Raw genomic sequence first — 23,001 nt, 5'->3', positions numbered from 1 at the left:
GATAATATGTCGGAACGATCGCAAATCTTAGTCTCCTACGAAGCCAGTTTGGTTACGCTCCCTCCACACATGTGGAGGGAGCGTAACCAAACTGGCTGCGAAGGAAACAAACTATGAGGCTGCACTCGGCGTCCTAATCCAAAAAGTGCGAGATATTTCGAGTGATAGGTGTGAAGTTTATGATGTTGTTTCTTTGCAAATTTCCAATGTTTTTCGCGTCCAAATGCATTGAGAACTTTCATAATGATTGCATATTAACTATTATAGAAAAAAAAACACCTAAAAGTCTAAAAATCTAAAAACATCGTACATTAAGGCTTTAACTAAAGTGAGGATGTCAAACAATGAGTGTGATATCATCGGAGTGGTGGTAAAAGAAAATTCAAACCTTCAGGTGGTGAGCGCCACGAATTCTCTAAATTCAGTAAATTTCCTTTGTCGGCCGTGTAATTGAATGGAATTATTTTGAAATTTTAAAACGCTTAAAATACCACAAACAAATATAAATACAAGCTAAAACCGTTTGGGTTCGATAATGAACCCCAACGTTTCCGTCGATCATATTTATAAATCTGATTAGACATGTTAGACAACAGCTGAAATCGAAGACTATATTGTCAGCAGAAAACAACAACCATGAGAACATACAAACATGCAAAACATATTGAAATGTTACAAATCTTATTTTGATTTTAACAGATGAGCTGACAGATGTGTGTGGGGTGTGTGGGTGGGGGTGTGTGTGTGTGTGGGGGGGGGTGTAACAGAAGCGTAACATGGGTCATTCGATGGGACGGTACATGAGGACGCGTGCTCTTCGTGCCTATGTATAATAATATGTCGTTATTGTTTTAATCAGGTTTAACAATGTCTTTGTACATTCAACAAGATGAATACATTGCCGACATTCAGCAAGGAGCTGGTATAAGGGTAGAGGTACATCCTCAGAAATCCATGTCATTTCCAGAAGACCGAGGTCTGAATGTGGCGCCTGGTACTGAGGCTTTCGTTAGTGTTAGAAAGGTAATGTAAATTAATATTTTGAAATAAACACAGCCAAATTAAAAAGTCTCCAGTAGTTCCGCCCCATTTAATCAGAGTCTGATGAGTTTATGGCAAGATAATTTGTATAATACAGGGTGTCCCAAAAGTCTCGATACCTTTTTGAACCGTCATATCTTTCGCTAGGATTAACCGAGGGAAAGTCAAAATACATATTTGAAAAGAGTAAATTCGGGCAATTATTTGGATGCCAAACATAATAAATTTTCCTTTTTTAATAAGACATATATGACCAATGAACAATGCAACTAAAATGCAACATGTCAATAGTGGTAATCAAAAATATGCGTTTCGCGTTGAGAATTATAAAATCGATTTTTAGACTTCGCTCCTCGCCTTCTATTCTAGTAAAATTTGGAAGAAAAAGCTTATCTTGTTCTGTTATGATATGGCTGATGATGATATATTGAAAACATTTCTTCATAGAATTTCCAATCTAACAATGGTTATATATTCAAATAGAAGTTTCAACCCTGGCCCTGATCACACTGATGATGAAGCATCGACTGAAGATCAAAATGTGTTATTATTAATGCTTAGAATATGCCTTGACTTTTGAACACTTGTAATGGAAAACAACTGGTTGTTTCCTTGTGTTTGCAATTACAATATGAAGAACGATACTTTAAATGTTCACCTCTCCGTCTTTCATCATCCACTGCGAAATATTAAGAGTTATGTCCTTACATTCCTGGTGCAGGAATTTTGTGCAGGTTGTGAGAGAGCAGAGAATTGAAGAATGGAATATTACACAACTTTAGAAAATAGCTTTTACTGGCTTGATTTCTGAATAAAATCAAAGCATTAGTACACAATTCCTGGTGTTGTATATCATCTTGATAGTCTAATTCTATAATACGAGAACTGTTTGATATTTGTAATTGAATTGAATGGAGAGACATTGGTCTTGAAGTTGAGAGGAGGTAATGGATAGTTGGGATCCGGAGATGAGCTGTAAACTTATTGTATGGTTTTTGTGTAATATGCCCAGCTGTTTCACCGTAGATTATTTATTATGTTAGTGGGTTTACATGTCAAATTTGGTGTCAAAAAATTGCCAGAGTTTTCTCTTTTCAACGATACCTTCACTTTTGTTATCGCGTGCTGGAGTTATGAGTTATGAACGTTTAAAATGGTATCGAGACCTTTGGGACACCCTGTAATTTTCTATACACTCTCCTTCGAAGGTTGATACCAAATTTGATATCAAAAGTTTAATCATTGTGAGCATAGGAGCCGTTGTTTGGAAATTCGTGCAATTTCAAAAATGACAAATTACGAATTGACCACGCAAAAGTCAATGCATTGTATCAGCTTATTATGTGGCCTGAAGCAACCCGTACAGGAATCATTGTACACTTGCCTGTGCACAATTGAAAGAGCGGGGTATTTGATTTGCATTTTGACATGCATGGGTAACCTGCCGGCCTATTCAGGCGACGTAATTCTTGGCACTCAATTCCCTATGTCATTTTTAAAATTGCACGAATTTCCAAACAAAGGTTCCTCTGTTCACGATGATTAAACTTTTGATATCAAATTTGGTATCAACCTTCGAAGGAAAGTGTATAGAAAATTGTTATAAAAATGATTTTGCCATAAACTCATCAGACTCTGAGTAAATGGGGAGGGAGCTACTGGAGACTTTTTAATTTGGCTGTGTTTATAACATGCATGATCGATTCCGTGACTACGAAATGTGTTAAAAAAGTAAGATAAAAAAATCATTCATGTCTAGTGTTGTTTTTTATATATTGCAGAAATTAATCAAACGAAAGGTTGATCCTTACACCAATTGTACGGAAGACGGTGAGAAGACAATATTCATGGATCATTTTCCATATGTTGAGTATTCAAAATTGGTAAGTATACCCTACAACAAACAAACAAACAAACAAACAAATATATAACAACATCAACTCCGGCATCAACTATATGCCAACAACAACAAAATGTTTAATGAAACCATTTAACTTGGTGAAAGACAATTTTCTGAGACAGTATATTTCTACTATGTGTATTGCGATCAACATCAAATGCTTTTGATAAGTCTGGAAATTGTTCAATTATAGCGTCATTGTTCTCTACAGGGTTGCTTATTGTATCTATTAAGTCTAACATTGTCATGTAAGTAGTGTGGTTCGATCTAAATCCAAACTACCTACTATATTATTATATTGTATTTGTTGATGAAATAATCTACATTGCTTAAAGAGTGGTTAGATCTAATTCCAAACTATTAATTGTACTTGTGGGTATAATGATTTAAGGGATCTAGAATGAGCGTTTATGGCGTTCGACAGTATTTTTTGTGGGACATGAGAGCACCTCAGACGTATCGAATTGCATTCTGAATACGAAGCATGTCTTACTAATATCAAATAATTTTCATTTTGTGAAATTCACGATATAATACAAATTTTATGACAAATTATTAAAATTTGATATTTTCAAATTTTTGATATATAACAGTCCTCGAAATAAATTTTATAAATCTAATGATATATTCTTAAAGTGTATGTAGCTGGGAGGAAAAGCCTACGATCAATTGAAAATTTTAACCTTTTATATTGAAGATATGGATTTTTTTCCCAAAAAGACCTAATTTTTGTTGGTGTTTGGGGAAAAAATCCATATCTTCAATACGAAAGGTCAAAATTTTCAATTGATCGTCGGCTTTTCATCCCACCTACATACACTTTAAGTATAAATCATCAGATTTATAAAGTTTACTTCAAGTACTGTTAAATATCAAAAATATCAATTTTAATGATTTGCCATAAAATGTATTACATTGCGAATTTCAAAAATCAAAATTATTTGATATCAGAAGGACATTCTTCGTATTCAGAATGCAATTCGATATGTCTGATGTGCTCTAATGTCCCACAATAAATACTGTCCAAACGTTCATACCCCACCCCTTAACCTATCCAGTATTTTGGAAAAGCAGGGTAATACTATTTGATAATTTGAATATTATCTAGGATTGTCTTTTGTAAATAAACAAATTGGTGTAATTGTCTTTGCGTTCGTTTTTAAGCAACATAAAGATTATCATATCTAAATGAACAACACGCATGATATAACTGTTGACAGTTTGTATGCTTGATAATGGTAAGAATATATGTGAAAGTAATTTATGATGGACATGATGGAACAGCCATTTATTTCGAAAAGCTTTTTTCCATGTTTCCAACAGATGTGTGAAAAAGATTGCTACTATAACGAGGTCCTTAGAAAATGCGGCTGTGCTGACGTGAGATATCGATATGACAATTCAACGAATGCATGTAACTCTACGAATCCTGAAAATGGTATGGATAAGCATAACATGTTACCATGGTTACCCGGCTAGTTTCCAGCGATATCCAAAAGAACGATCCAGCATTAAAATTAATTTAGGGGTGGTGTGGACAAGCAGATTTTGGGGCGGATTTACTGGGTCATTCGCGAAGCGACTCCGAACAAAAATGTTTCAATACTAAACTAAATATCGCCCAAAATGGCGAGAATTTGTGTAATTAAACGTTGCGAAGCACGCATTATACATGACGTTGATTTGGCTAAAAAGGACGATGCGCAGGGTAGTTCTGATCGATTTCTTCTAGGTAGATGAGCATTAAAAAAAAAAAGCAGTATTTTTAGGGAGACGTCCCCATGGACAAATTTAGGGCGAGACGTTCCCTTTCACCATTCAGCCAAAAATAGGTCTTTTGTTCTGTGTTTATTGAGATTATAAAACGTCTTTCTTATGGTAATTTTTGAAGAAGAAATAATAATGTTTTTTGCCTATTTACACTCCAGAAGGTTTACCATTAATACACATATTATTGCTTCCTGCGAGTAATATAGACCAACAGTGTCCGAAAATGTATTTTATAATAATAATAATGACATTTTGATTTCCCAAAAAATCTGGACACGATCAAGTATTAATTTCTTTGATTTGTGTATTCACAGTTAAATGTCTACGGGAGATGCAGATGCCACCATGCCCTTGTACATTTGCTTGCATGTAAGTAACTTTCATGCGTTACCTGCCCGACTGGCTAGTGGCCCGCAAAAATTGTACACCCTTAGCCCTATTAATAAACTGTTTATTTGTGTGTTAATTAAGGGCGCTATTTACATATATTTCAAATTTAATTTAACCAAATAGTTATTCCTAACATTTCATGATAAAAAGTTGTTTTTTTATTTCGTTGTTATTGTTACTCTTTTTCTGATGTTTTAATGCCATTAACATTTTTATGATAAAAAGTTGTTTTTTTATTTCGTTGTTATTGTTACTCTTTTTCTGATGTTTTAATGCCATTAACATTTTTATGATAAAAAGTTTTTTTTTTATTTCGTTGTTATTGTTACTCTTTTTCTGATGTTTTAATGCCATTAACATTTTCATGATAAAAAGTTGTTTTTTTATTTCGTTGTTATTGTTACTCTTTTTCTGATGTTTTAATGCCATTATACCAGTGTCTACCCCTTGTAAAGATGAAAACACGATTTGATAAATAGCACCATGAGTGTTCTCTTTTCTTAAAAATGACGTAACCGTGGGGCGTATACACACGCGTAAAAAGGCGACTTGTCCGTCCGTGCACTGGCGACTCTCAATTGATGCAATAACATTAACTTAGTACCTGTCAAATTCAAAGATAACCTTGTCACAGATTAATTTGATAACCGGGCAGGTTTGGTTCTTCACCCCAGAAGAACTACTCTGGAGGTTACCTCTTTAAAGTAAGAAGTGATAGTAATTTATTAACTTTCATATCTTTCAGAGAAGATATTTTTACCCACGTCGTCAGCTATTCGCTTTGGCCAAACGATAAACATAAAGTAAGTGATAGATTGATTAATGTTCTGATTGCTACCTATAAAACGGTTTTAAGATATGTTCTCAAAATATCACGAGCGACCTCAGAGTTACCTACTGGGACTAGTTTTCAATAAAAATATACTCATAGCGGGACCAGATTTGTATAAAAACACCCCTAACGGGACCAGATATCTATAAAAGCTCGGTGAAAGCCCCCTCCCATCCAAGACAAGAGAAATCTAGCTTAAGATCAAATGAGTTATATATTACATCGCATTGATGAATGTTACGATGTGTTGTAATAGAATGAATGTCCAAATCGCATATAGGCCTATATAAACGTACTCTTATGTGTGTATGTGTGTTTTTTTTGTCCAGCCCACTGTTCAAGATGGCATCAAAGATATATCTGATAATTTGAAACGGAATGTTGAAAATGATACAAGCTTTGTTGAGTGAGTATGTTTATTTGGTAGGCTTTGATTGTGATTGAGGTTATAATTCAGGAAATTGTGTTAGGCCTACATTATTTTAGTATATAGAAGATAAAATCATATTACGATAAATCGGGATCTAAACACGATATCTTGTCGTTAGAAATGGCATGACTGAGACCTAATGTCACATAGGTATTTCTGTCTCGAGAATTTAAAATACAAAATATTTTCATAATTTGCCTATTAGGGAGTGGTCATTACTTACGCCAGGGGAACGGAGAAATTAAAAATATATCCCCTTCATGACTTCCATAAAACAATCCGGCAAAAAATCCGCATTCCCCCCCCCTTTATTAGCATTCCCCCTATAGATTACAGAATCCCCGGGCGTAAATAATGACCGCTCCTTCATCGTACCTTCATATGGCGACAAATTTATTATGAGCTAGAAATGCATTAGGCGGAGGCGCCGTATTTAGCGTTACTGCTTTGGATATTTAATTACTTTCTTTTTTATTTCACCCAGGTAAGCCTGGTGGAAAATAATTAAATTAAAACAACTAACATTAAATACGGCGCCTCCGCCTAATGGCAAAAGTGAAACATACAGCAATGTGAAAAAAATCTTAGCTACGAAAATCTAAATTTATGATGTTCCTGAAAAAATATGCTCTGATATGATTCTTTACTATTATTTTGTCTGATATTCTCAGGAAAAATGTGGTAAAATTAAATGTCTACTACGATGAGCTGACCTACGACTATATCTATCACACAGCGACATATGGAGTAAGATATTTATATTATATTTTCACTGCAAGCACCAAATTGAAGTAATACAATTTTTTTCTTCTAATATCTTTAATTGACAACATATTTTATGGTAACAGCCCATTAATCCGAAGTATCATAATAAGTCATTAGTCCAAAAGGTTTAAAGTTATGGTTTAATGTCCCTGTCAGGCTTTCCTGCCGCTGCGGCAAGCAGCACGACGTATCAACCAATAACAAGCCTTGATTCTGTCGGGCAGTGTCTGCAACGCGCGTGCGTCACGCCATTCAGCGGCAAGCGGTATGGCATCATGAAATCAGCATAAGCATGGGATAAGGTTTGGGATAAGGTAAGGGTTAGGGTCAACATTAGGGTTATGGTTAGTGTTAAGGACACGCTAGGGATTGGGCCTGTTCAGAGTCAGAGTTAGGATTAGTGTCAAGATTATGTTTAGGGCTAGGATTAGGTTGTAGGTTAGGGTTAGGGTGAAGTTTAGGGTTAGGGTTAGGATACGAATAAGGGTTTATAACTAAGTTATTGGGCTTTCGGACTAACAACCCTTCGACCAATAAATTACCCATTTTCATAACAGATACAAAAGTATCATACACTGTTCAGCTAATGTGACCAGGACCAGAAGGACATTCGTTTCAAGTATAATATACACATAGTGATGTACTGTTATAACGTTAAAGATCAGGTTGGGTTACAACTCACCACAGATAAAATATACATGTACAATATTTTATACGTGTTCCATTGATTTCCCTTTTTTGCAGGAATATGATTTACTAAGTGATATTGGCGGCAACGTTGGATTATGGATCGGAATATCCGTTCTCACTGTAGTGGAACTTTTTGAATTACTCTACGATGTGATAATATTATGTTTTGTTAAAGCGAAATCTGCTGGTGAGAAATCAACATCCGAAAAGAAGGATACCTCTGATGTGGAGCTGGTGGATAGTTCGGGGAAAGCGTACCTGGAATCACCTGTGACTGGACAAAAGTACTAGAAGATGTTTCTTAAAACAAATTCAATATATTTACAATATAAATACTTTCTTAGTCCAATCGATTTGTCCACCTGTTGTTCGTGAAAAACGTGCTTTGAATTATAACCAATTTAATTTTGAAACAATGTTGGACAGATACTGTGCACTTTGTAGAAAGCTTTTATACATGTACAATGCGAAATACTTACAATAAAAATGTGGGCATGCTGCATTTCAATTGGTCTATAGAGGCAGCTATTACTAATACCGGTACCGGATCTAACAACATCGACCAGGCATAACTGGGTGCATTATTTATTACTCAGTGTGTGAACTTTGTGTGTAAATTATTAATTTAAGCCAATACCTCCCTGTTTATATTACAAGCTGTATCAAAATGATTGGTACCTGACAATAATATTTAGATGTTTATTGAAAAGCCTGCTTCTTCCAAATGCAACATTGGATACTCCTGGAATGTCCAGAATGTATGAGTTTATGACTTATTACAGTGGCGTAGCGACGGGGGGAGGTGGGGGCACGTGCCCTGGGTGCCACCCTTGGGGGGGGCTCCGAATTTACCAATTCAGCATTGATTCTGCTACCCTCCAAGCGATGAAAGTCCAAATTTTCGCGCGCATTTAAGCACAGAATCATTTGAAAGATCAATTACGACCGATATTCAACTTCATTATAGCTAAACTTAATTAGTGGTAGGCCATATTTGTGCAGATTTTCGCGCGCAGATGTTTCAAAAATGGGGGGGGGGGGTACCATTATGTAGCCATGGGCGCCACAACCCCTAGCTACGCCACTGACTTGTTATACAATTAATCTACAAATTATTTTGATTCTGTGTGGAATTTTGATGTGTCAGACTCGTCCATTATCAATGAAAACTGATAGGTACCAATCATTTTGACACAGCCTGTACCCAGCATTGATATTCGAATCTTCTATGGAAGGCAATGCCTTTTGAACGTTTGAGTGTGGCCGATTAAATCTTACTCTCGATTACGACCACTTCACAATGTTTAATGAACTTTAAATCGTGTCTGATATTTACAGCTTGGTTACAGGTCGAAGGGTTATTGGTCCGAAATCCCAATAACTTAGTTATAAACCCTAATCCTTACCCTTGCAATAAACTAATACCATAACCCTAACCTATAACCTAAGCCCTAATCCTAACTCTATAACCGTATACATAATTCTGACTCTAGCCGTAACCCTAATCCGTAACACTAACCCACGGCCACTAACCCTAGCCCGAACCTTACCCCTATAACCCTAACCTAAAATGCCTTTAACCACCCTTTTCGACTAATGACCATACGAACTAACCGGCTGATTATCCGCGCAAATAGAACACTTTCTCCATAAACTTCTTTCGTTTAATTGTTGGGTTATAAAAAGCGTAAAAAACGTTGTAATAACAATTTAAAAAAAACCAGTTTTGAATACTTGCTGCAATACATTCTAACACAATGTTAAAGTTAGGTGTTGAGAAAATATTGTGCACAAAATGTTTGTCAGGTATATTTTACAATAATATTTTGACATTTTTTTGTTTTTTAGTTTTTTTGGGTTTGCATATAAAACATTTTAATGACCTTTTTATATAATACGACAGCAAACCCATAACACATTTATAACGTTTTAAAAACATTTATTTGTTTGTTAGGTATCTTTAAAAAAACCCAGGTGTTTAAAGTGAGAAACCTTTACAAATTTGTATCCATCCTTCTTTGTTAAAGACTTGTTAACGTCCACTTCGTCGCTTCTCAATCTTCCCCCACCCGCCCATCAAAATCTCCCCCATCTCTCTTGCTTACAGAAGCTTGGCTTAGTTGGCTATCTTGTATACTCGTTACCTACTTACTCTCTGTTGAAGTAGACGCTCTAAATGTTCTAAATTAGTATTGTGTTCTTCAAAGAAACAACAGTACAGACATACTGAAATATTTAACTACAGTGGATAGTGATAGATAATGAAAGCACTGACAGCATTTTTCGACTTGTGGCCGCCAACAAAGTAAGACTTAACGAATTAGGTCTAATGCATGCAATTTCAATCGAGCCATTAAAGTACGAAGCACCAATTTTATGAATATAATGACACTAATAACATTGCAAGAAATTTAAATGGCAGGCACGAACATATCCAACCTAAGAGTTACTAAAACATTAAACAATAAGATTCACCAATCCGTTCTTCTTCCTTTTTTGCAGAAGTCAGCTACCAATCTATGATATCCAAAATCATCCTCAACATCAACAACGATTCCTCCCAGAACTACAACTGCGTCGAGATTCACAAGTTCACCCAATCAAACCTTCAAGGAGATCAAGAAGGGGGTCCAGAAGATCCAGAAGATCTGAGGCATCATCTCAGTCTGGTGTACCGAACCCACAATCAAGATATTACTCAGCAGATGACTTGTATTACCAGAATCATCCTGATAGTTTTGATGCAACAAAAGTGGTGTATAATCCAGCCTACATGGATAGTTCCATGTATTAAAAAGGGGATTAAGTGTTTGGGTTATCAAACATCATTGACATTTGCTTTGATGTTTTTAAGGAAATTCTTGTCTGTTCAAAATAATCTCCATATGGGGCAATTCATAAATAAGTAATATATAATTAATTCGAAATATCTTTTTTGGTGCTGTAATATCCTGTTAAAAATATCTTTGACTACTGGCTGACAACTTCTGGTTCTTAATTTTGACCAAAAACAAATGTCAACACATGGTAATTTTTTTTTTGAGTGACGGGTCTGAAAACATTTAAGACACCATTTTAGCCATATCATCCCCAAAGGCGTGAAGAAAAAATTTAGATTTGACAGCTGCAGTCGCTTGATACATGATATGTACTGAACTCAACCCAGACAGTATCGAAACGATTATAGATGGTCAGATATATCGGGAACTGAAATATATAGCAAACACTTTAATGTATATAAAGCGCAGCTTTCTCCTGCGCATTTTCAGGGGTTCAAATTCACAATCAATTGCGGGAACCTGTTTAGGTTCTTCGCAAAGGTAAACTATACCATAACATTCGACTTGGAAGCTTACGAGAACCAATTTTGGTTCTCCTAGTTGTAATACAGCGAGAACCTGTTCTCGGGTTCTCCTCGAATTTGAATCCCTGATTTTGATACCTCTTTTGTTGCTTTTGTTCATTTGGTCGAATTATGGGCGCTTGAGTGGCTTCAAGTCGGATTTTGAAAGTTGCACTTAGCTCCTATTCAAGCCAAATGCGTTCGTCGTGTACACACACCCCCACACACATTTATTGGTCACAGTACAACGCATTTGGCTTGAATAGGAGCTATTAAGTGCAACTTTCAAAATTAAGAAAGGTGGATGCCGAATATATCTGTATTTTCATGCATATGACCTGCTAGAAAAACATAATACGTACGTCATAGCATTAGATTGGCTCTTAACAAAACTGGTTTTAGTTAACTCTAGATATAAATATTACTGTTGTAACCTCATACTTTCTATTTGTCTGAAATAAAAGCAAAGATCTTGCGGAATGAGTCTAGTCTTATTATTTCAAACAAGTTATTCAATTAAATAAGTACAACCATTTGTTTTAATATACTTATGATATATATTTAAGCAGCTGTTTTATTTATTTCATCTTCAGTACCATACTCAGCACTTCACACAGTTAGACTGTTTGATTTATAAATGGGCATCAAGTATCATTTTGGTTTATATACACTGACGAGTACAGGATATCACCAGAATAAATATGTCACTTTGGCAGGTCTCTTCTGAAAGCAGTCACAAATATATGAGTTGTGGATAACGATATGTATTATACCCCAATAAAATGATGTACGCTGTACAATTAAAATGATCAAGAATGAAATGTGCCACAAATCCTTGATTGACAATATATCTTGAAAAATAGGATGTCAAAATAAGCATAATTAGACAAACATTAATGTAAAGACTCATGTATCATCTTCATGACATCAAAAGATGCCCATACTTGAGATTACAGTACACATCTTGTCCTTGTACATTACATAACAATTTCTTCACCATAAATTTCATTGTGCAGTGAGTGCCCTCCTTTTCTAGTTGTATGATACATATTTTATTTTTTCAAAGATCGATTTTACTAGTTTAACATATACTACAAGATAAGCAGGTGGAATATATTGTATTACACTGGTTGACATTAGTAAATCCACTAAGTTGCATAATGTCTGGGAATTTATGTTAATCTTGTTTTTCCAAGGGGGGGGCACAGCATAGTTCTACAGTAGTATATGGATCCCAGGGATACATGAATCTTTACAAGGATACTGAGGACCAACTTTAATGCATTTATACATACAATCTTTACAACAACTTCTTACAAACATGATCTACAATGATTTGAATTTGTATTTGCATACCCTGTCCAATAATGTGAGTTGTTAGAAATATTGAATTATTGCTTTGCACTCTTATTAAGCATATACCATTGCATCATAACTGACATTTATAACCATTAAAGAATGCCATAATTCTAGAATGAAAAGATCTTCACAATACCAGATTTGCACATACTTGCATCTCTGAACTTCCATATACTTTAAAAGTCGAAAATTGTGTGCACACAATTCCTCCTGATAATCAGACTTTAAACCATACCGGTACCCAAATTGTGTTTTAATATGCAATTTTCCGTACATAAACTTAAACATACAATAAACATTTTCACCTTTGAACTTTTGCACTGGCTTAGAAGTATGCAAAAATTAATGTAGTTCGAAAATGTCCACTTTACAGTAGCAGAAACTGGGAAATTTTGCTTCAATATCTGTAATGGTATTGGTGTAGTAAAATGTCTAACCAACTCTTTTTTAGTTTGTATAAATTATTTATTTAATTTAACATACTCTGTCAAGCTTCAGCTAAATGTCATATTTTAACTATAATAAATAAATTAACTGACTTTGTTTATCAAACAAATATTAGATTACAATACCACCTAAATAAAAAGCACTAGATTTTTTTACAGGGAGGGATGGCTTGTCATTCATGCATGATCTAATTTTCAGAATATATATAGATCATTAAATGCTAGCTCTACATGTATATATTTCATACATTTTTTGGATTTTGTCACAATACCAGTATTTATCAAGTTATTTTATAACAGGCTAAACAAGGTTACTATTTAATAATTGCACATACATTACCATTGTAGTTTTTCAAACATATTTCACAGCACTTTTGTAACTTCATATAGGTGCATTTCATTTAAATACTTTGCACTGCAGCTGCTTGATAATAATTTTAAAATAAATGGGACAAATTTACAAACAATGCAAGTAAAATAAACATGGTTAAATGGGAAAAATATTACCCTTTTGCAAAGTACTTTGAATCATTTGAAACTAACCACCTGTAAAATGGTTAACTGCCTAACAAAGTTTTGAACTTTCTTGAAAGTATATTTCTACAACTATTGTATACAAGCTGAATTATTCAAGCCACATATATGTTACCTTGGTAACAAAGATATGCTCATTTAAATTTGGACGGCTAAACAATGATTTCCCTACATTTACTATTTCAGTAACTTGTTGGACGGATACTATACTTATGATTACCCAACACTTAATGTTACCCAACACTATTTCTTATACAGTACTACACATAACCTTGATTATCTTCACTTGTGAGTTGTGATAATGTTCTCAAAATATAAAGATGTTTTTTCTTCGTACAACTACATGTACTATCAATATTGCTACAGAACTCTATGAGACCTTTTTTTGACTCAGCACAATGCTTCTGGAATTCGCTCTTATCTTATGAGTCTGAATGCTATAAGGGAAACTATTAAACACCCACTAGCAAATGATGAAATTGTACACCTTGATATTCAGAGATGTATTTTTTTCTCATTCACTTTCTTTGGATATAGAAGGTTACATCTAACTGTCTGTTAAAATTCAAAATAAAAGTTCTAAAGTATAAAAAATAAAGAGCTAAGAAGACAAAGCAAAACAAAGTTTGGGTGGTTATCTTCATCTAGTTCTTCCCATACTTTTTTACACACTCCAAGTAGTCCTCTACATCATCTTTGGAGCCCATGACGACGGGAACCCTCTGATGAATAGAAGTTGGTTGGATATCCAGGATGTTCTCAGTGCCTGTTGTTGCTAGACCTCCAGCGTGCTCCATGATGTATGCCATTGGGTTACATTCATACATCAGTCTCAACTGAAAAAAAAAAGAATACATACATGACCTTTTGAAAACTAAATGTAGGAGTTGAGTTGAGTAAGAATAAAATGTAGGAGTGGATTATTGCATTTGATGTGGTCTTACAACTGTTATTCTTGCCCCACGTTTTAACAATAGCCAGCATGACTTGGGACATATCCGAGGACATATATGTGATGTGATCAAGCAAAATCAGTTGGAAGTCTGAAATATTGACTTTGAGATATAGCCAAATAAAGGAAATATTTATTTTTGTTTCCTCCTGTTTTAGAAACTCTTTATTTACTCATCTTTTGAACAGGTTGTTCAATTTCAAAGGGGTTTTCTACAAAACACAGCTTTGCAAATGCTTTTTACGTAAAACCTTGTCTACAATCATATTATAAATGTGCTTTTGATGGAAGCTAAATTAATCCAGGTGCCATCCATCGACAAAATTATAAAATTGTGGAGTTAGGGCAAATAAATTACCGCTACAAGCATATACAAACAAGTACTTTTGTATTGGCATATTTACGGCTGTTTCATATTATTAATTTAGCTTTCATCAAAACACCTTATATGCTTGTAGACGAGATTTTACGTTATTCTATAACAAACTGAAAATTGAATATGACCAACTTCAGACTGATTTTGCTTGATCACACCAAATACTAACACCTTCTACATGTACACACATATCACTGCATTCTACACTGCATATCCAAGATGCTACCATGGCATGAGAACAGTATTACTTATGCACACAATTTTTGAGTTAATTTATGTTGATAAGGAATATTATTTGAAATGTGTATGGCGTAATTGCGGTATGTTTCCCTTAGCCGGATATCCATGATGGCCACCATTGTCCTACACACAACTCACAATATAATGACCAGGGACAATTGATTTGCGCAAAAAAAAAAAGCAAATTACGCAGGAAATATAGCAAATTGAGCGGAAATGCGCAGCCAATTGCACGGAGATTGCGTGGAACTTTTCAAACAAGGCTGATATTTCAATACAGACAAACAAAAGACCATTATTGTTCACATTTCATAGTGAATTGCGCGGAAAAACATGAATTTCGTGTGGAGAAAAGAAAATTTTGCGGTGCGTCGCCCGATTTCTCGCCACAAAAATCGCTTGACCCTAATAATAACTTGCACTTAGAATGTGTAAAGGACAAGTTAAGGGGTGTGGCTAACCTCAACCATTGTGATTCTTGCCTGCCTTGCCTGCCTAACTTTTAAAATTATAAACATGGTGAAGTTCTCCCAGTCTTTGATCAAAACTAAAAATAAACTTGCTCTCATCAGACATAATTATAGAGAGTTGAGAATCAGAAAGTCTTTACTCACAATGAAACACAATGTGATTTAAGGCTTTCTGGTTCTCAACCCTCGATATATGCAGAATTTTGAATATACTAACCTTTCCCTTTGGGCTCTTGCTATTTGCTGGGTATAAAAAGATACCTCCATACACCAAAGTACGATGTACATCTGCAACCATAGAACCGATGTAGCGAGCATTATATGGTGATTGACCATCCTAATGAACAGAAATACAGGACAAAATAATTGTAAAAACATATCATAGTAATCAATGGATTGAAATGATGTACAGTAATTTAACAATTATGGGGTTTGTTATCTGGTAAGAGAAATGAGCTGGTCAGCAAAGTTAAACCACACACTCTTTTATGTGATTACAATTTACATCCAATTTTTCTTTACCTGTCTGAAAGCCCTGACCAGTGAAGAGGGCTTGATCATTGTATTTGCAGTTGCACCTTTAGGCAGACAAGATATGCACGTATACAGATAAACTGTTGCCTTTTGGTCAAATTTCCCTATCAAGGCCATGTTAACCAATGGCTAAATGAACTTAAACAATCTCCTCCAAACAAATATCTCCTGACACTTTGTAAGTTAACCCTGGATAAACTTGCAATGACCTTGTAAATATTTTATTTCATTGCTGATCATTGCCATTTACAAGGCAGTTCTCAGATGACAAAAAAATCCAACAATGTTCATTTATTTCACATCCAATGACCCCTGGTGATCTGGAAATTACCTTCAAATTTTGTGAAACATATTGATAGTTACTCTCTCAAAGTTTCATCACAATAGGATGAATTGTTTAAAGAAAGTCAAACTCCAGAGAAAATCCAACCATCTTTATTCATTTGACTTTTGTTGACCTTAACAGGACCTTCAAATACTAGTGTGATACATATTAAAGATGAGTGACCTGATTAAAAGCCTCGCCCTTCTACTTTATCCCATGTAAATTTTGTATGAAGTGAAAGCTTGTTGAAAATTTAGACGGGTAGTATGAACAAAAACACGGTAGTTTGAACCACTACTTATGTACTTTTCAATAGGCAACTGTAATGTTGCTTACTAGAATCCAAACTGCTGAGCAATATTTAACTCAAAACTTGGAATAAGAATGTTTAGGAATGTGAGGTAGAAAACATCAAGTACTACAATCAGTCTGACCACTCACCTCTAGACTTATTTTACACAAAGTTTTGTCACTATATGATAAAAGTGTGAGAAAATAGAAAGCAAGTGTTGTGATTTATAGTGCGCTAAGCACAGGCACAACACCTAGAAGTTGATCCATAAGCCTCAGCACACTTTTTACAGAAAAAACTAACCCCAACCAAAATAGAACATAATTATATGGTATATGTCATGTATACACAGTAAAACACATGACATACATACACAGTCCAAACTATTGCAATATCACCTGTTATGGCAAAAGCCAGCCAGGGGGATAAAAATACTTACTGGAGGAAATTTCTTGCTCTTCACATACTCTGTGACATCATCACTCCAGTACGCTGCATATCCTTCATTGATGCTGAAGATCTTTTTTCCTCGAGGTTTTATCCTAATATCTCTATGTGTCAAGATAAATTCTCCTATAGCCTGGAATTAAATACAGAAATATAGTATATGTTACTTTAATCTAATTAAAAGAATAAAGACAAAAAACAAAACGAAGGAACTATTTCTCTTATATCATGCTCTGCAAAAAAGAATAGAGAGTTTCCTTGGGTACCATATAAATGTATAGGAACACACTTGAAATGGATAGATCATATTTGGATGGGTACACATTAGTCAATGAAGTTGAATTTATCGTATATACCACAGTCTACGCATTATCTTTAACTCCTCATTTACTAACCGCTCAAGTTTACTCAGCTAGAGGTGATCCGAGACAGTAAACAATAATAAAGTCCAAGAGGTGATCCGATCCGCGCTTTGCGCGGGTACCCGCACTAGCAATAATGATATTTAGATTTTATTCTGGATTCAACTTTTTACAGACTTTTTACAGTGCTACCACTGTTTATCAAAAACAGGGTTTATATAGATGAGGTGACCTCAATGTTTATCAACAAAGGCAAGGGACTGGTATCATCTTTATGCTTGAATGAACCCCATGCAACCACTAAAATAGTCTTATTGTGATGTGGCGGGAGTTTTAAAAACACGAGCCCTGAACAAAATATGATGCGCGCGCATACTGCCAGGCAAAAAACAATGGAAATTGTGATGATGCGTGCGCATACTGTCAGGCATTGACGTCAGAAGTCACATCATCTATATATTCCCATGTTACTTACTGGATCCAGCATGAATCCATTGACTGTGTGACCTGTGCACAATACCACCATACATGCACTGCCATATAATGCATACCCTGCTGCTACCATGTTGCGTCCTGGCTGGAATATCTTGTCCCCTTTTGGAATGCCCTCTTCAGTCTGCAAATTGTGGGAAAAATATAAAATGTCTCAGATTTTCATTGACATCAAATATACATTTGTAATATGTGCAATATCAATACAGTGATTGACAATGCTTTGTGAGCAAGGTTGTGAACAAACTATTTAATTTAATTATTTATTTACTAGTTATTTTTTATTTCTTCCGTGGTTCAGGACAGGTACACGCTGGTGATCGGTGATCGCGTAAAAATGATGAGGTCTCCTCCCCTTTAACGCCGACGAACCAATGGTTAAACCGTCTTGTTGTCAAGACCATTGATCAGCCAATCAGCGGGAATGTTTATCACTGTGTTTAAGCTTGTGTATGCTCTATTGCTAGGCACACAGCATAGACCACGCGTACGGAAGTAATAAAAAATTAACTTTATATTATAGTTAACCATTAAACATGTGATATTCAGCTTAAATTTGATCACATGACAGTGAAAAGAACACAGAACAGGTGTGTTCTTTCTTTCCTTCCGAGACTCCCTTTAACAGTATTTTAATTGTTTCAAGCAACAATAAAACACCAATCACATACTAGTATTAATATCATCAATATATATTTTTAATTGACACCTTAATTTCACATGCTCTGAAGGATATCTAATAACCTACATGTATGTATGTATGTTGCATGCAGCTCACTTAAATACCATCTTTCAGTTACATTACATTACCCCATATCAAGTGAATAATTGTTGCATCCCAAAATTAGCACTTTGGACATTCAATGCAGAATTGAAGACCTTCATTTTTCACTTATCCCACCAATGCTTGGTCTCATCATGGCCAGATAATAGAGGTTTGATTGTATTTATTTTCACGTAAAAAAAAAATGAAATCAGTGTTCTGTACCTTTTTCCATATTCCAAATATGGAACCAATGGACACTAAGCAATCAATGTTGGATGAGCCATCAAGTGGGTCAAAGGCCACTATATATTTGCCAGCCTTTTCTAATTCCACTTCGATGTGCGTCTCATTCTCCTCTGTTATTAGTATACATGTTGTATAGGAACCTTTTAACATGTTGATGAACAAGTCATTTGCCAGAACGTCCAGCTTCTTCTGCTCGTCCCCTGATACATTGCTTGTTCCTGCAATACCGTACCTGTAAAAAGTAATAAAATGAATAAAAGATAAAGAAATTAAGGGGGCTGGTATTTTCTTCGGATGGGGACAGGGGTTCCAGATATACTGGGGGGGGGGGCCTAAATTATTGGGAAAAAAAATAGGGTGGGGGTCATAACATTTTTGATGACCAAAATGTAGGGAGTCACAAGATGACCACAGATAGTGTGTTTATTTTATTCTAAAAGACTGATTTCAATAAAATTTTAGCCTGTATAGGGGTAAGGTGTATCGGTGGTGGGGGTCATCATAAATTTTTTTGGCCGAAATGTAGGGGGGGCTCAATTTTATTGGCGCCAACTTTTTGTATATTTGGGACCCTCCCTCTTCTGCAGAAAACGTGCACGGCTTTCAGAAAAAAAACGTCACTCTGACTCTCTTGCTTTGATCGACGTGATAATCCTGTTAATGATTGACATGTACACGCAGAGCTTTGTGTTCCTTTCATGATCGCTGCTCTGCTCCAACCAACGCTTTGACACGTAATTGGCTAATTTATTAGAACCCCACTTCCATGATTACGCTGTACGTACTCTCAAAATGTAAACAAGTGCCCATCTTTTCTGCCAGCAAGTGTAGCCTCCAGTTGGTGAATTGAGGATATCATGACATGAATACGACTGGTATCCTGCACTATAGAATCATGATTATAATATTTTGCAGATTTCCTTTTAAAGTTTTACAAATTAAGCATACTGCCAGCTATTAAATAACTAGCGCCCATATTATTTTCCACAAGGTCCTACCATGCACACGCTTGACATCGAGTGCGTATACGCAATGGGTAATGCATAAAAGGAACCTTGCAACAGATAATAGAACACCATTTTAAACTTATAGCATCACATGCGCACTATAATATTTGCAGTAAACCTTTGACGAGAGCGTATTTAAGTGACTATAACGTACATCACATATTTACTGCGTTGAAACACACTGACTGACTTGTCCGAGTTGTCTCAGATTGGCTGCCAAGGCCACCTGCTGTTGTCGAGTGGAAATTTATGAATGAAATTTGCGCTGTACGCGTTGTTAGCTCTGACTTTGCAACATCACGGTAATACACGCTCGTCAAATGGTTACTGCAAAATATTACACAGACAAAATAATTAGGTAGGCCTATGCCAGGTGAATTTAAATTTGCCATCAAACTGCAACATTATATCAAATTAAAGCCCTTGAGTAAAGAAAGCCAAAACTGAAAACCTTTTTATCATAGCACTTTCCGTGGCAAAGTTACATCTTTTCAAAGATCGACTTTCATCAAAAAGATTCTGCTAGCAAAATTCTCCAAAAACAGCATTACGGGGGTGTTTCTAGATCTTAAAAGATAGCAGCTTTTTTTAATGGAACTGCTATCAAAATCCCTCTAAAATTCCATACGTGTGAGTGTCTCATCACCATAAAAAATCATATATTTGGGTCAAGTGAAGTATAGAAAACATATTTATGTAGGTTTCCTTTCACTGACCTGTTCTTGAAAAAAATTGAAATTTCTATGTAATTGTACCGTATATGATATGTATTGTGTTTGGTCCCCGGTCTAGGCGAATTTCGCTGACTATAGCCAAAATAACAATTTCTCGATCATGAGAGGATGTACCTTCTGCGTCAGCGTACTTTTCATAGAATAACACGATCGCGCGACCTGCATGACCGAACCTTGACCTTGCCTAGCAACGACCGTGTGATTGGTCAATTCTCAAAAGCTGTGTTTGCACCGTAAGCGCCGGTAATTGCGTAGTACGCTGGGTGCAAACAACTGTGCGTACCCAAGTTGGCTCTCATGATCGAGAATTTAATATTTTGGCTATAGCAAATGTGTTAACTAAGTAAGGTTTGCCTGGCATAATGATGACATTTTTTTAAGCTTACTAAAATTATACGGTATCTAAGGCTAATGGAACTCGATTGTTAGTTTCCTATTGACCTCCCGCATCACTTTTTCAATTTGACCAACACTTTCATTATTTTCATAAAAAAGGCAATGATTAGACTGCGGAACTCAGTCCTCAATGATAGTCAGTCTTTTATCTTTTGGTCGTTATATGACTATCATTTGAGGGACTGAGTTGTTATAATATATCTTCCGAGGTGCAATTTCAGACAATAGCTGGGGATTAGTGGGGCAGAGGTTATCTATTGAATCCTTTCATGACCACTGAAGCATAGTCAAGTCTGCCAAGGACACTCGGCACAAATTGAAATACCATGTGAACTCTCGACAAAAGAATGCATGCATGTCAGGTCATCGACGCCAATTTGGTGTTTGTTATGACACAAATTTGGTGTTTGTTATGCACCTCGAAATATGTACCTTAAAGTCTGTGTCTAGGCAATGATCTGAAAATTGAAATGGAAATAATCAAAATTGAAACTCTCAAAATGTCTGACATCCCCTGCTGATCATAATCAGCAGTTTTTCTTAGTTGTAGGGGTAGAGGATGTAGTAAATAATGGAAATTTAAGGATGTTTCTAGTGATTACGAAAATTGCAAATTTCTTTTCATTTTAATGAAAATAAATTCAAATCTTTTCTCAATCTGATTGCAAAATGTCTGTAAAGATGATCTAAGCATTAATACCGGTTTTGAGATGGTCTTTCGACTTTCATCAACAATATATACTTTGGTACTGGTGGGGAACCTAAATTTGGATAAAGCTGTTCATAAAATCATTGATTTTGTTGACATAATGGATAAATGAAAAGAGACCGAATAATGAATAATGAAATAGCGACCTCGTCCTTTTTTTCAAACATCCAATCGGAAACTAATAATCAAGTTCCATTGGCCTAATTAATATTAAAGTAAGAATAGCTTTTTTAAACAATTAAAACAATTATGATTATTTAACATATTTATGATATTATGTGTAGATACAATATACATTTATTTCGCTTACAGTTTTGCAATGCCAGCCTTTCTGACAGCAGTTGAAACCGCTTTGACTGCAGTCAATATAGTGTTGATCAACTGAGTCATCTCACCCGTAGCTGCCGGGTATTTTCTCTGTTCCTCCAGAACGAACCGTGTCACGGTTATGAAATCGGTTTGGAGAGTGCTTGTCATCTTGTTTTCAAGATTTGACAAATTACTAGTCTAAAATTTACGACTCTAAAAGCCGATAAAATGACACTCCTTTTGTCTCTTTCGCCACACGTACACACACTTTTCGCCTAGACAGCAGATGACCTTTGACATGCGTTTCGTGTTTGCCTCTAGAAACTCGCGAAGAGTTTGGTTTTCCTTGACACGTTAAAAAATATTTCATGTAATAATCTGATGATTTTATATAATTATTATATGGGTGACAACATTGCTTTTGATATGATACTAGGTAAATTGTGATATAATATACGCCATATTTTGCACAGTTGAACTTTAATTAGGCAAAATCTTTGATTTTTATAAAAACAAACCAGACACACAAATTGCACGTACACGATACACACTGACCATGCACTGACACACCTCCAAAGTAAACCAATCACCAGTGCGCATCGAGGACACACCCCATTTAAACAGCTGATTTGATAAAGGAGGATTTCGTGATGGCCTTGCATCCTCTTTTCGCCAGCTAAGAGCTGGCTATATAATTCGGAGATCGCCTTTGTTTGCTAAAGAGATTACAGGGTAGGGGCCTACTAGCATTGGTTTGAATTACTTTGCGGACCTTTTCGCCAGCCCATAGGGCTGGTATCTAATTCTGAGATGGGATTTGTGTACACTAAAGATTAGCTAAGAT

General features: G+C 35.5%; 2 protein-coding genes across 3 annotated transcripts in view; one reads left to right on the top strand and one right to left on the bottom strand.

Moving 5' to 3' along the window:
* The window catches only part of LOC140171544 (epithelial sodium channel subunit beta-like), a 98,322-nt gene extending 86,687 nt beyond the window's left edge, over nucleotides 1–11,635 (top strand). For both annotated transcript variants that reach the window (XM_072194815.1, XM_072194814.1), the window contains 9 exons: nucleotides 860–1,023; nucleotides 2,823–2,924; nucleotides 4,265–4,379; nucleotides 5,026–5,080; nucleotides 5,847–5,904; nucleotides 6,263–6,339; nucleotides 7,035–7,110; nucleotides 7,873–8,102; nucleotides 10,321–11,635. In XM_072194815.1, coding sequence (XP_072050916.1) covers nucleotides 860–1,023; nucleotides 2,823–2,924; nucleotides 4,265–4,379; nucleotides 5,026–5,080; nucleotides 5,847–5,904; nucleotides 6,263–6,339; nucleotides 7,035–7,110; nucleotides 7,873–8,102; nucleotides 10,321–10,612 — 1,169 coding nt within the window. In that variant the 3' untranslated portion in view covers nucleotides 10,613–11,635. The remainder of the gene's footprint in view (nucleotides 1–859; nucleotides 1,024–2,822; nucleotides 2,925–4,264; nucleotides 4,380–5,025; nucleotides 5,081–5,846; nucleotides 5,905–6,262; nucleotides 6,340–7,034; nucleotides 7,111–7,872; nucleotides 8,103–10,320) is intronic.
* Nucleotides 11,636–11,717: 82 nt separating this feature from the next.
* Nucleotides 11,718–22,457, bottom strand: LOC140171547 (fructose-1,6-bisphosphatase isozyme 2-like). The gene is made up of 6 exons (XM_072194818.1): nucleotides 22,159–22,457; nucleotides 18,979–19,234; nucleotides 17,974–18,114; nucleotides 17,129–17,269; nucleotides 15,756–15,875; nucleotides 11,718–14,336 (listed from the first exon to the last, which is right to left on the bottom strand). Exons 1-6 carry the CDS (start codon nucleotides 22,323–22,325, stop codon nucleotides 14,145–14,147), a joined length of 1,017 nt encoding a protein of 338 aa, XP_072050919.1. The 5' UTR covers nucleotides 22,326–22,457; the 3' UTR covers nucleotides 11,718–14,144.
* Between the last annotated feature and the right edge of the window lie 544 nt (nucleotides 22,458–23,001).

The sequence above is a fragment of the Amphiura filiformis genome, chromosome 15, assembly GCF_039555335.1.
Source record: "Amphiura filiformis chromosome 15, Afil_fr2py, whole genome shotgun sequence".
In the NCBI taxonomy this organism is placed as follows: Eukaryota; Metazoa; Echinodermata; class Ophiuroidea; order Amphilepidida; family Amphiuridae; genus Amphiura; species Amphiura filiformis.
Note: the sequence above shows the minus strand (reverse complement) of the source record. Positions and strands in the feature narration are given on the sequence as shown.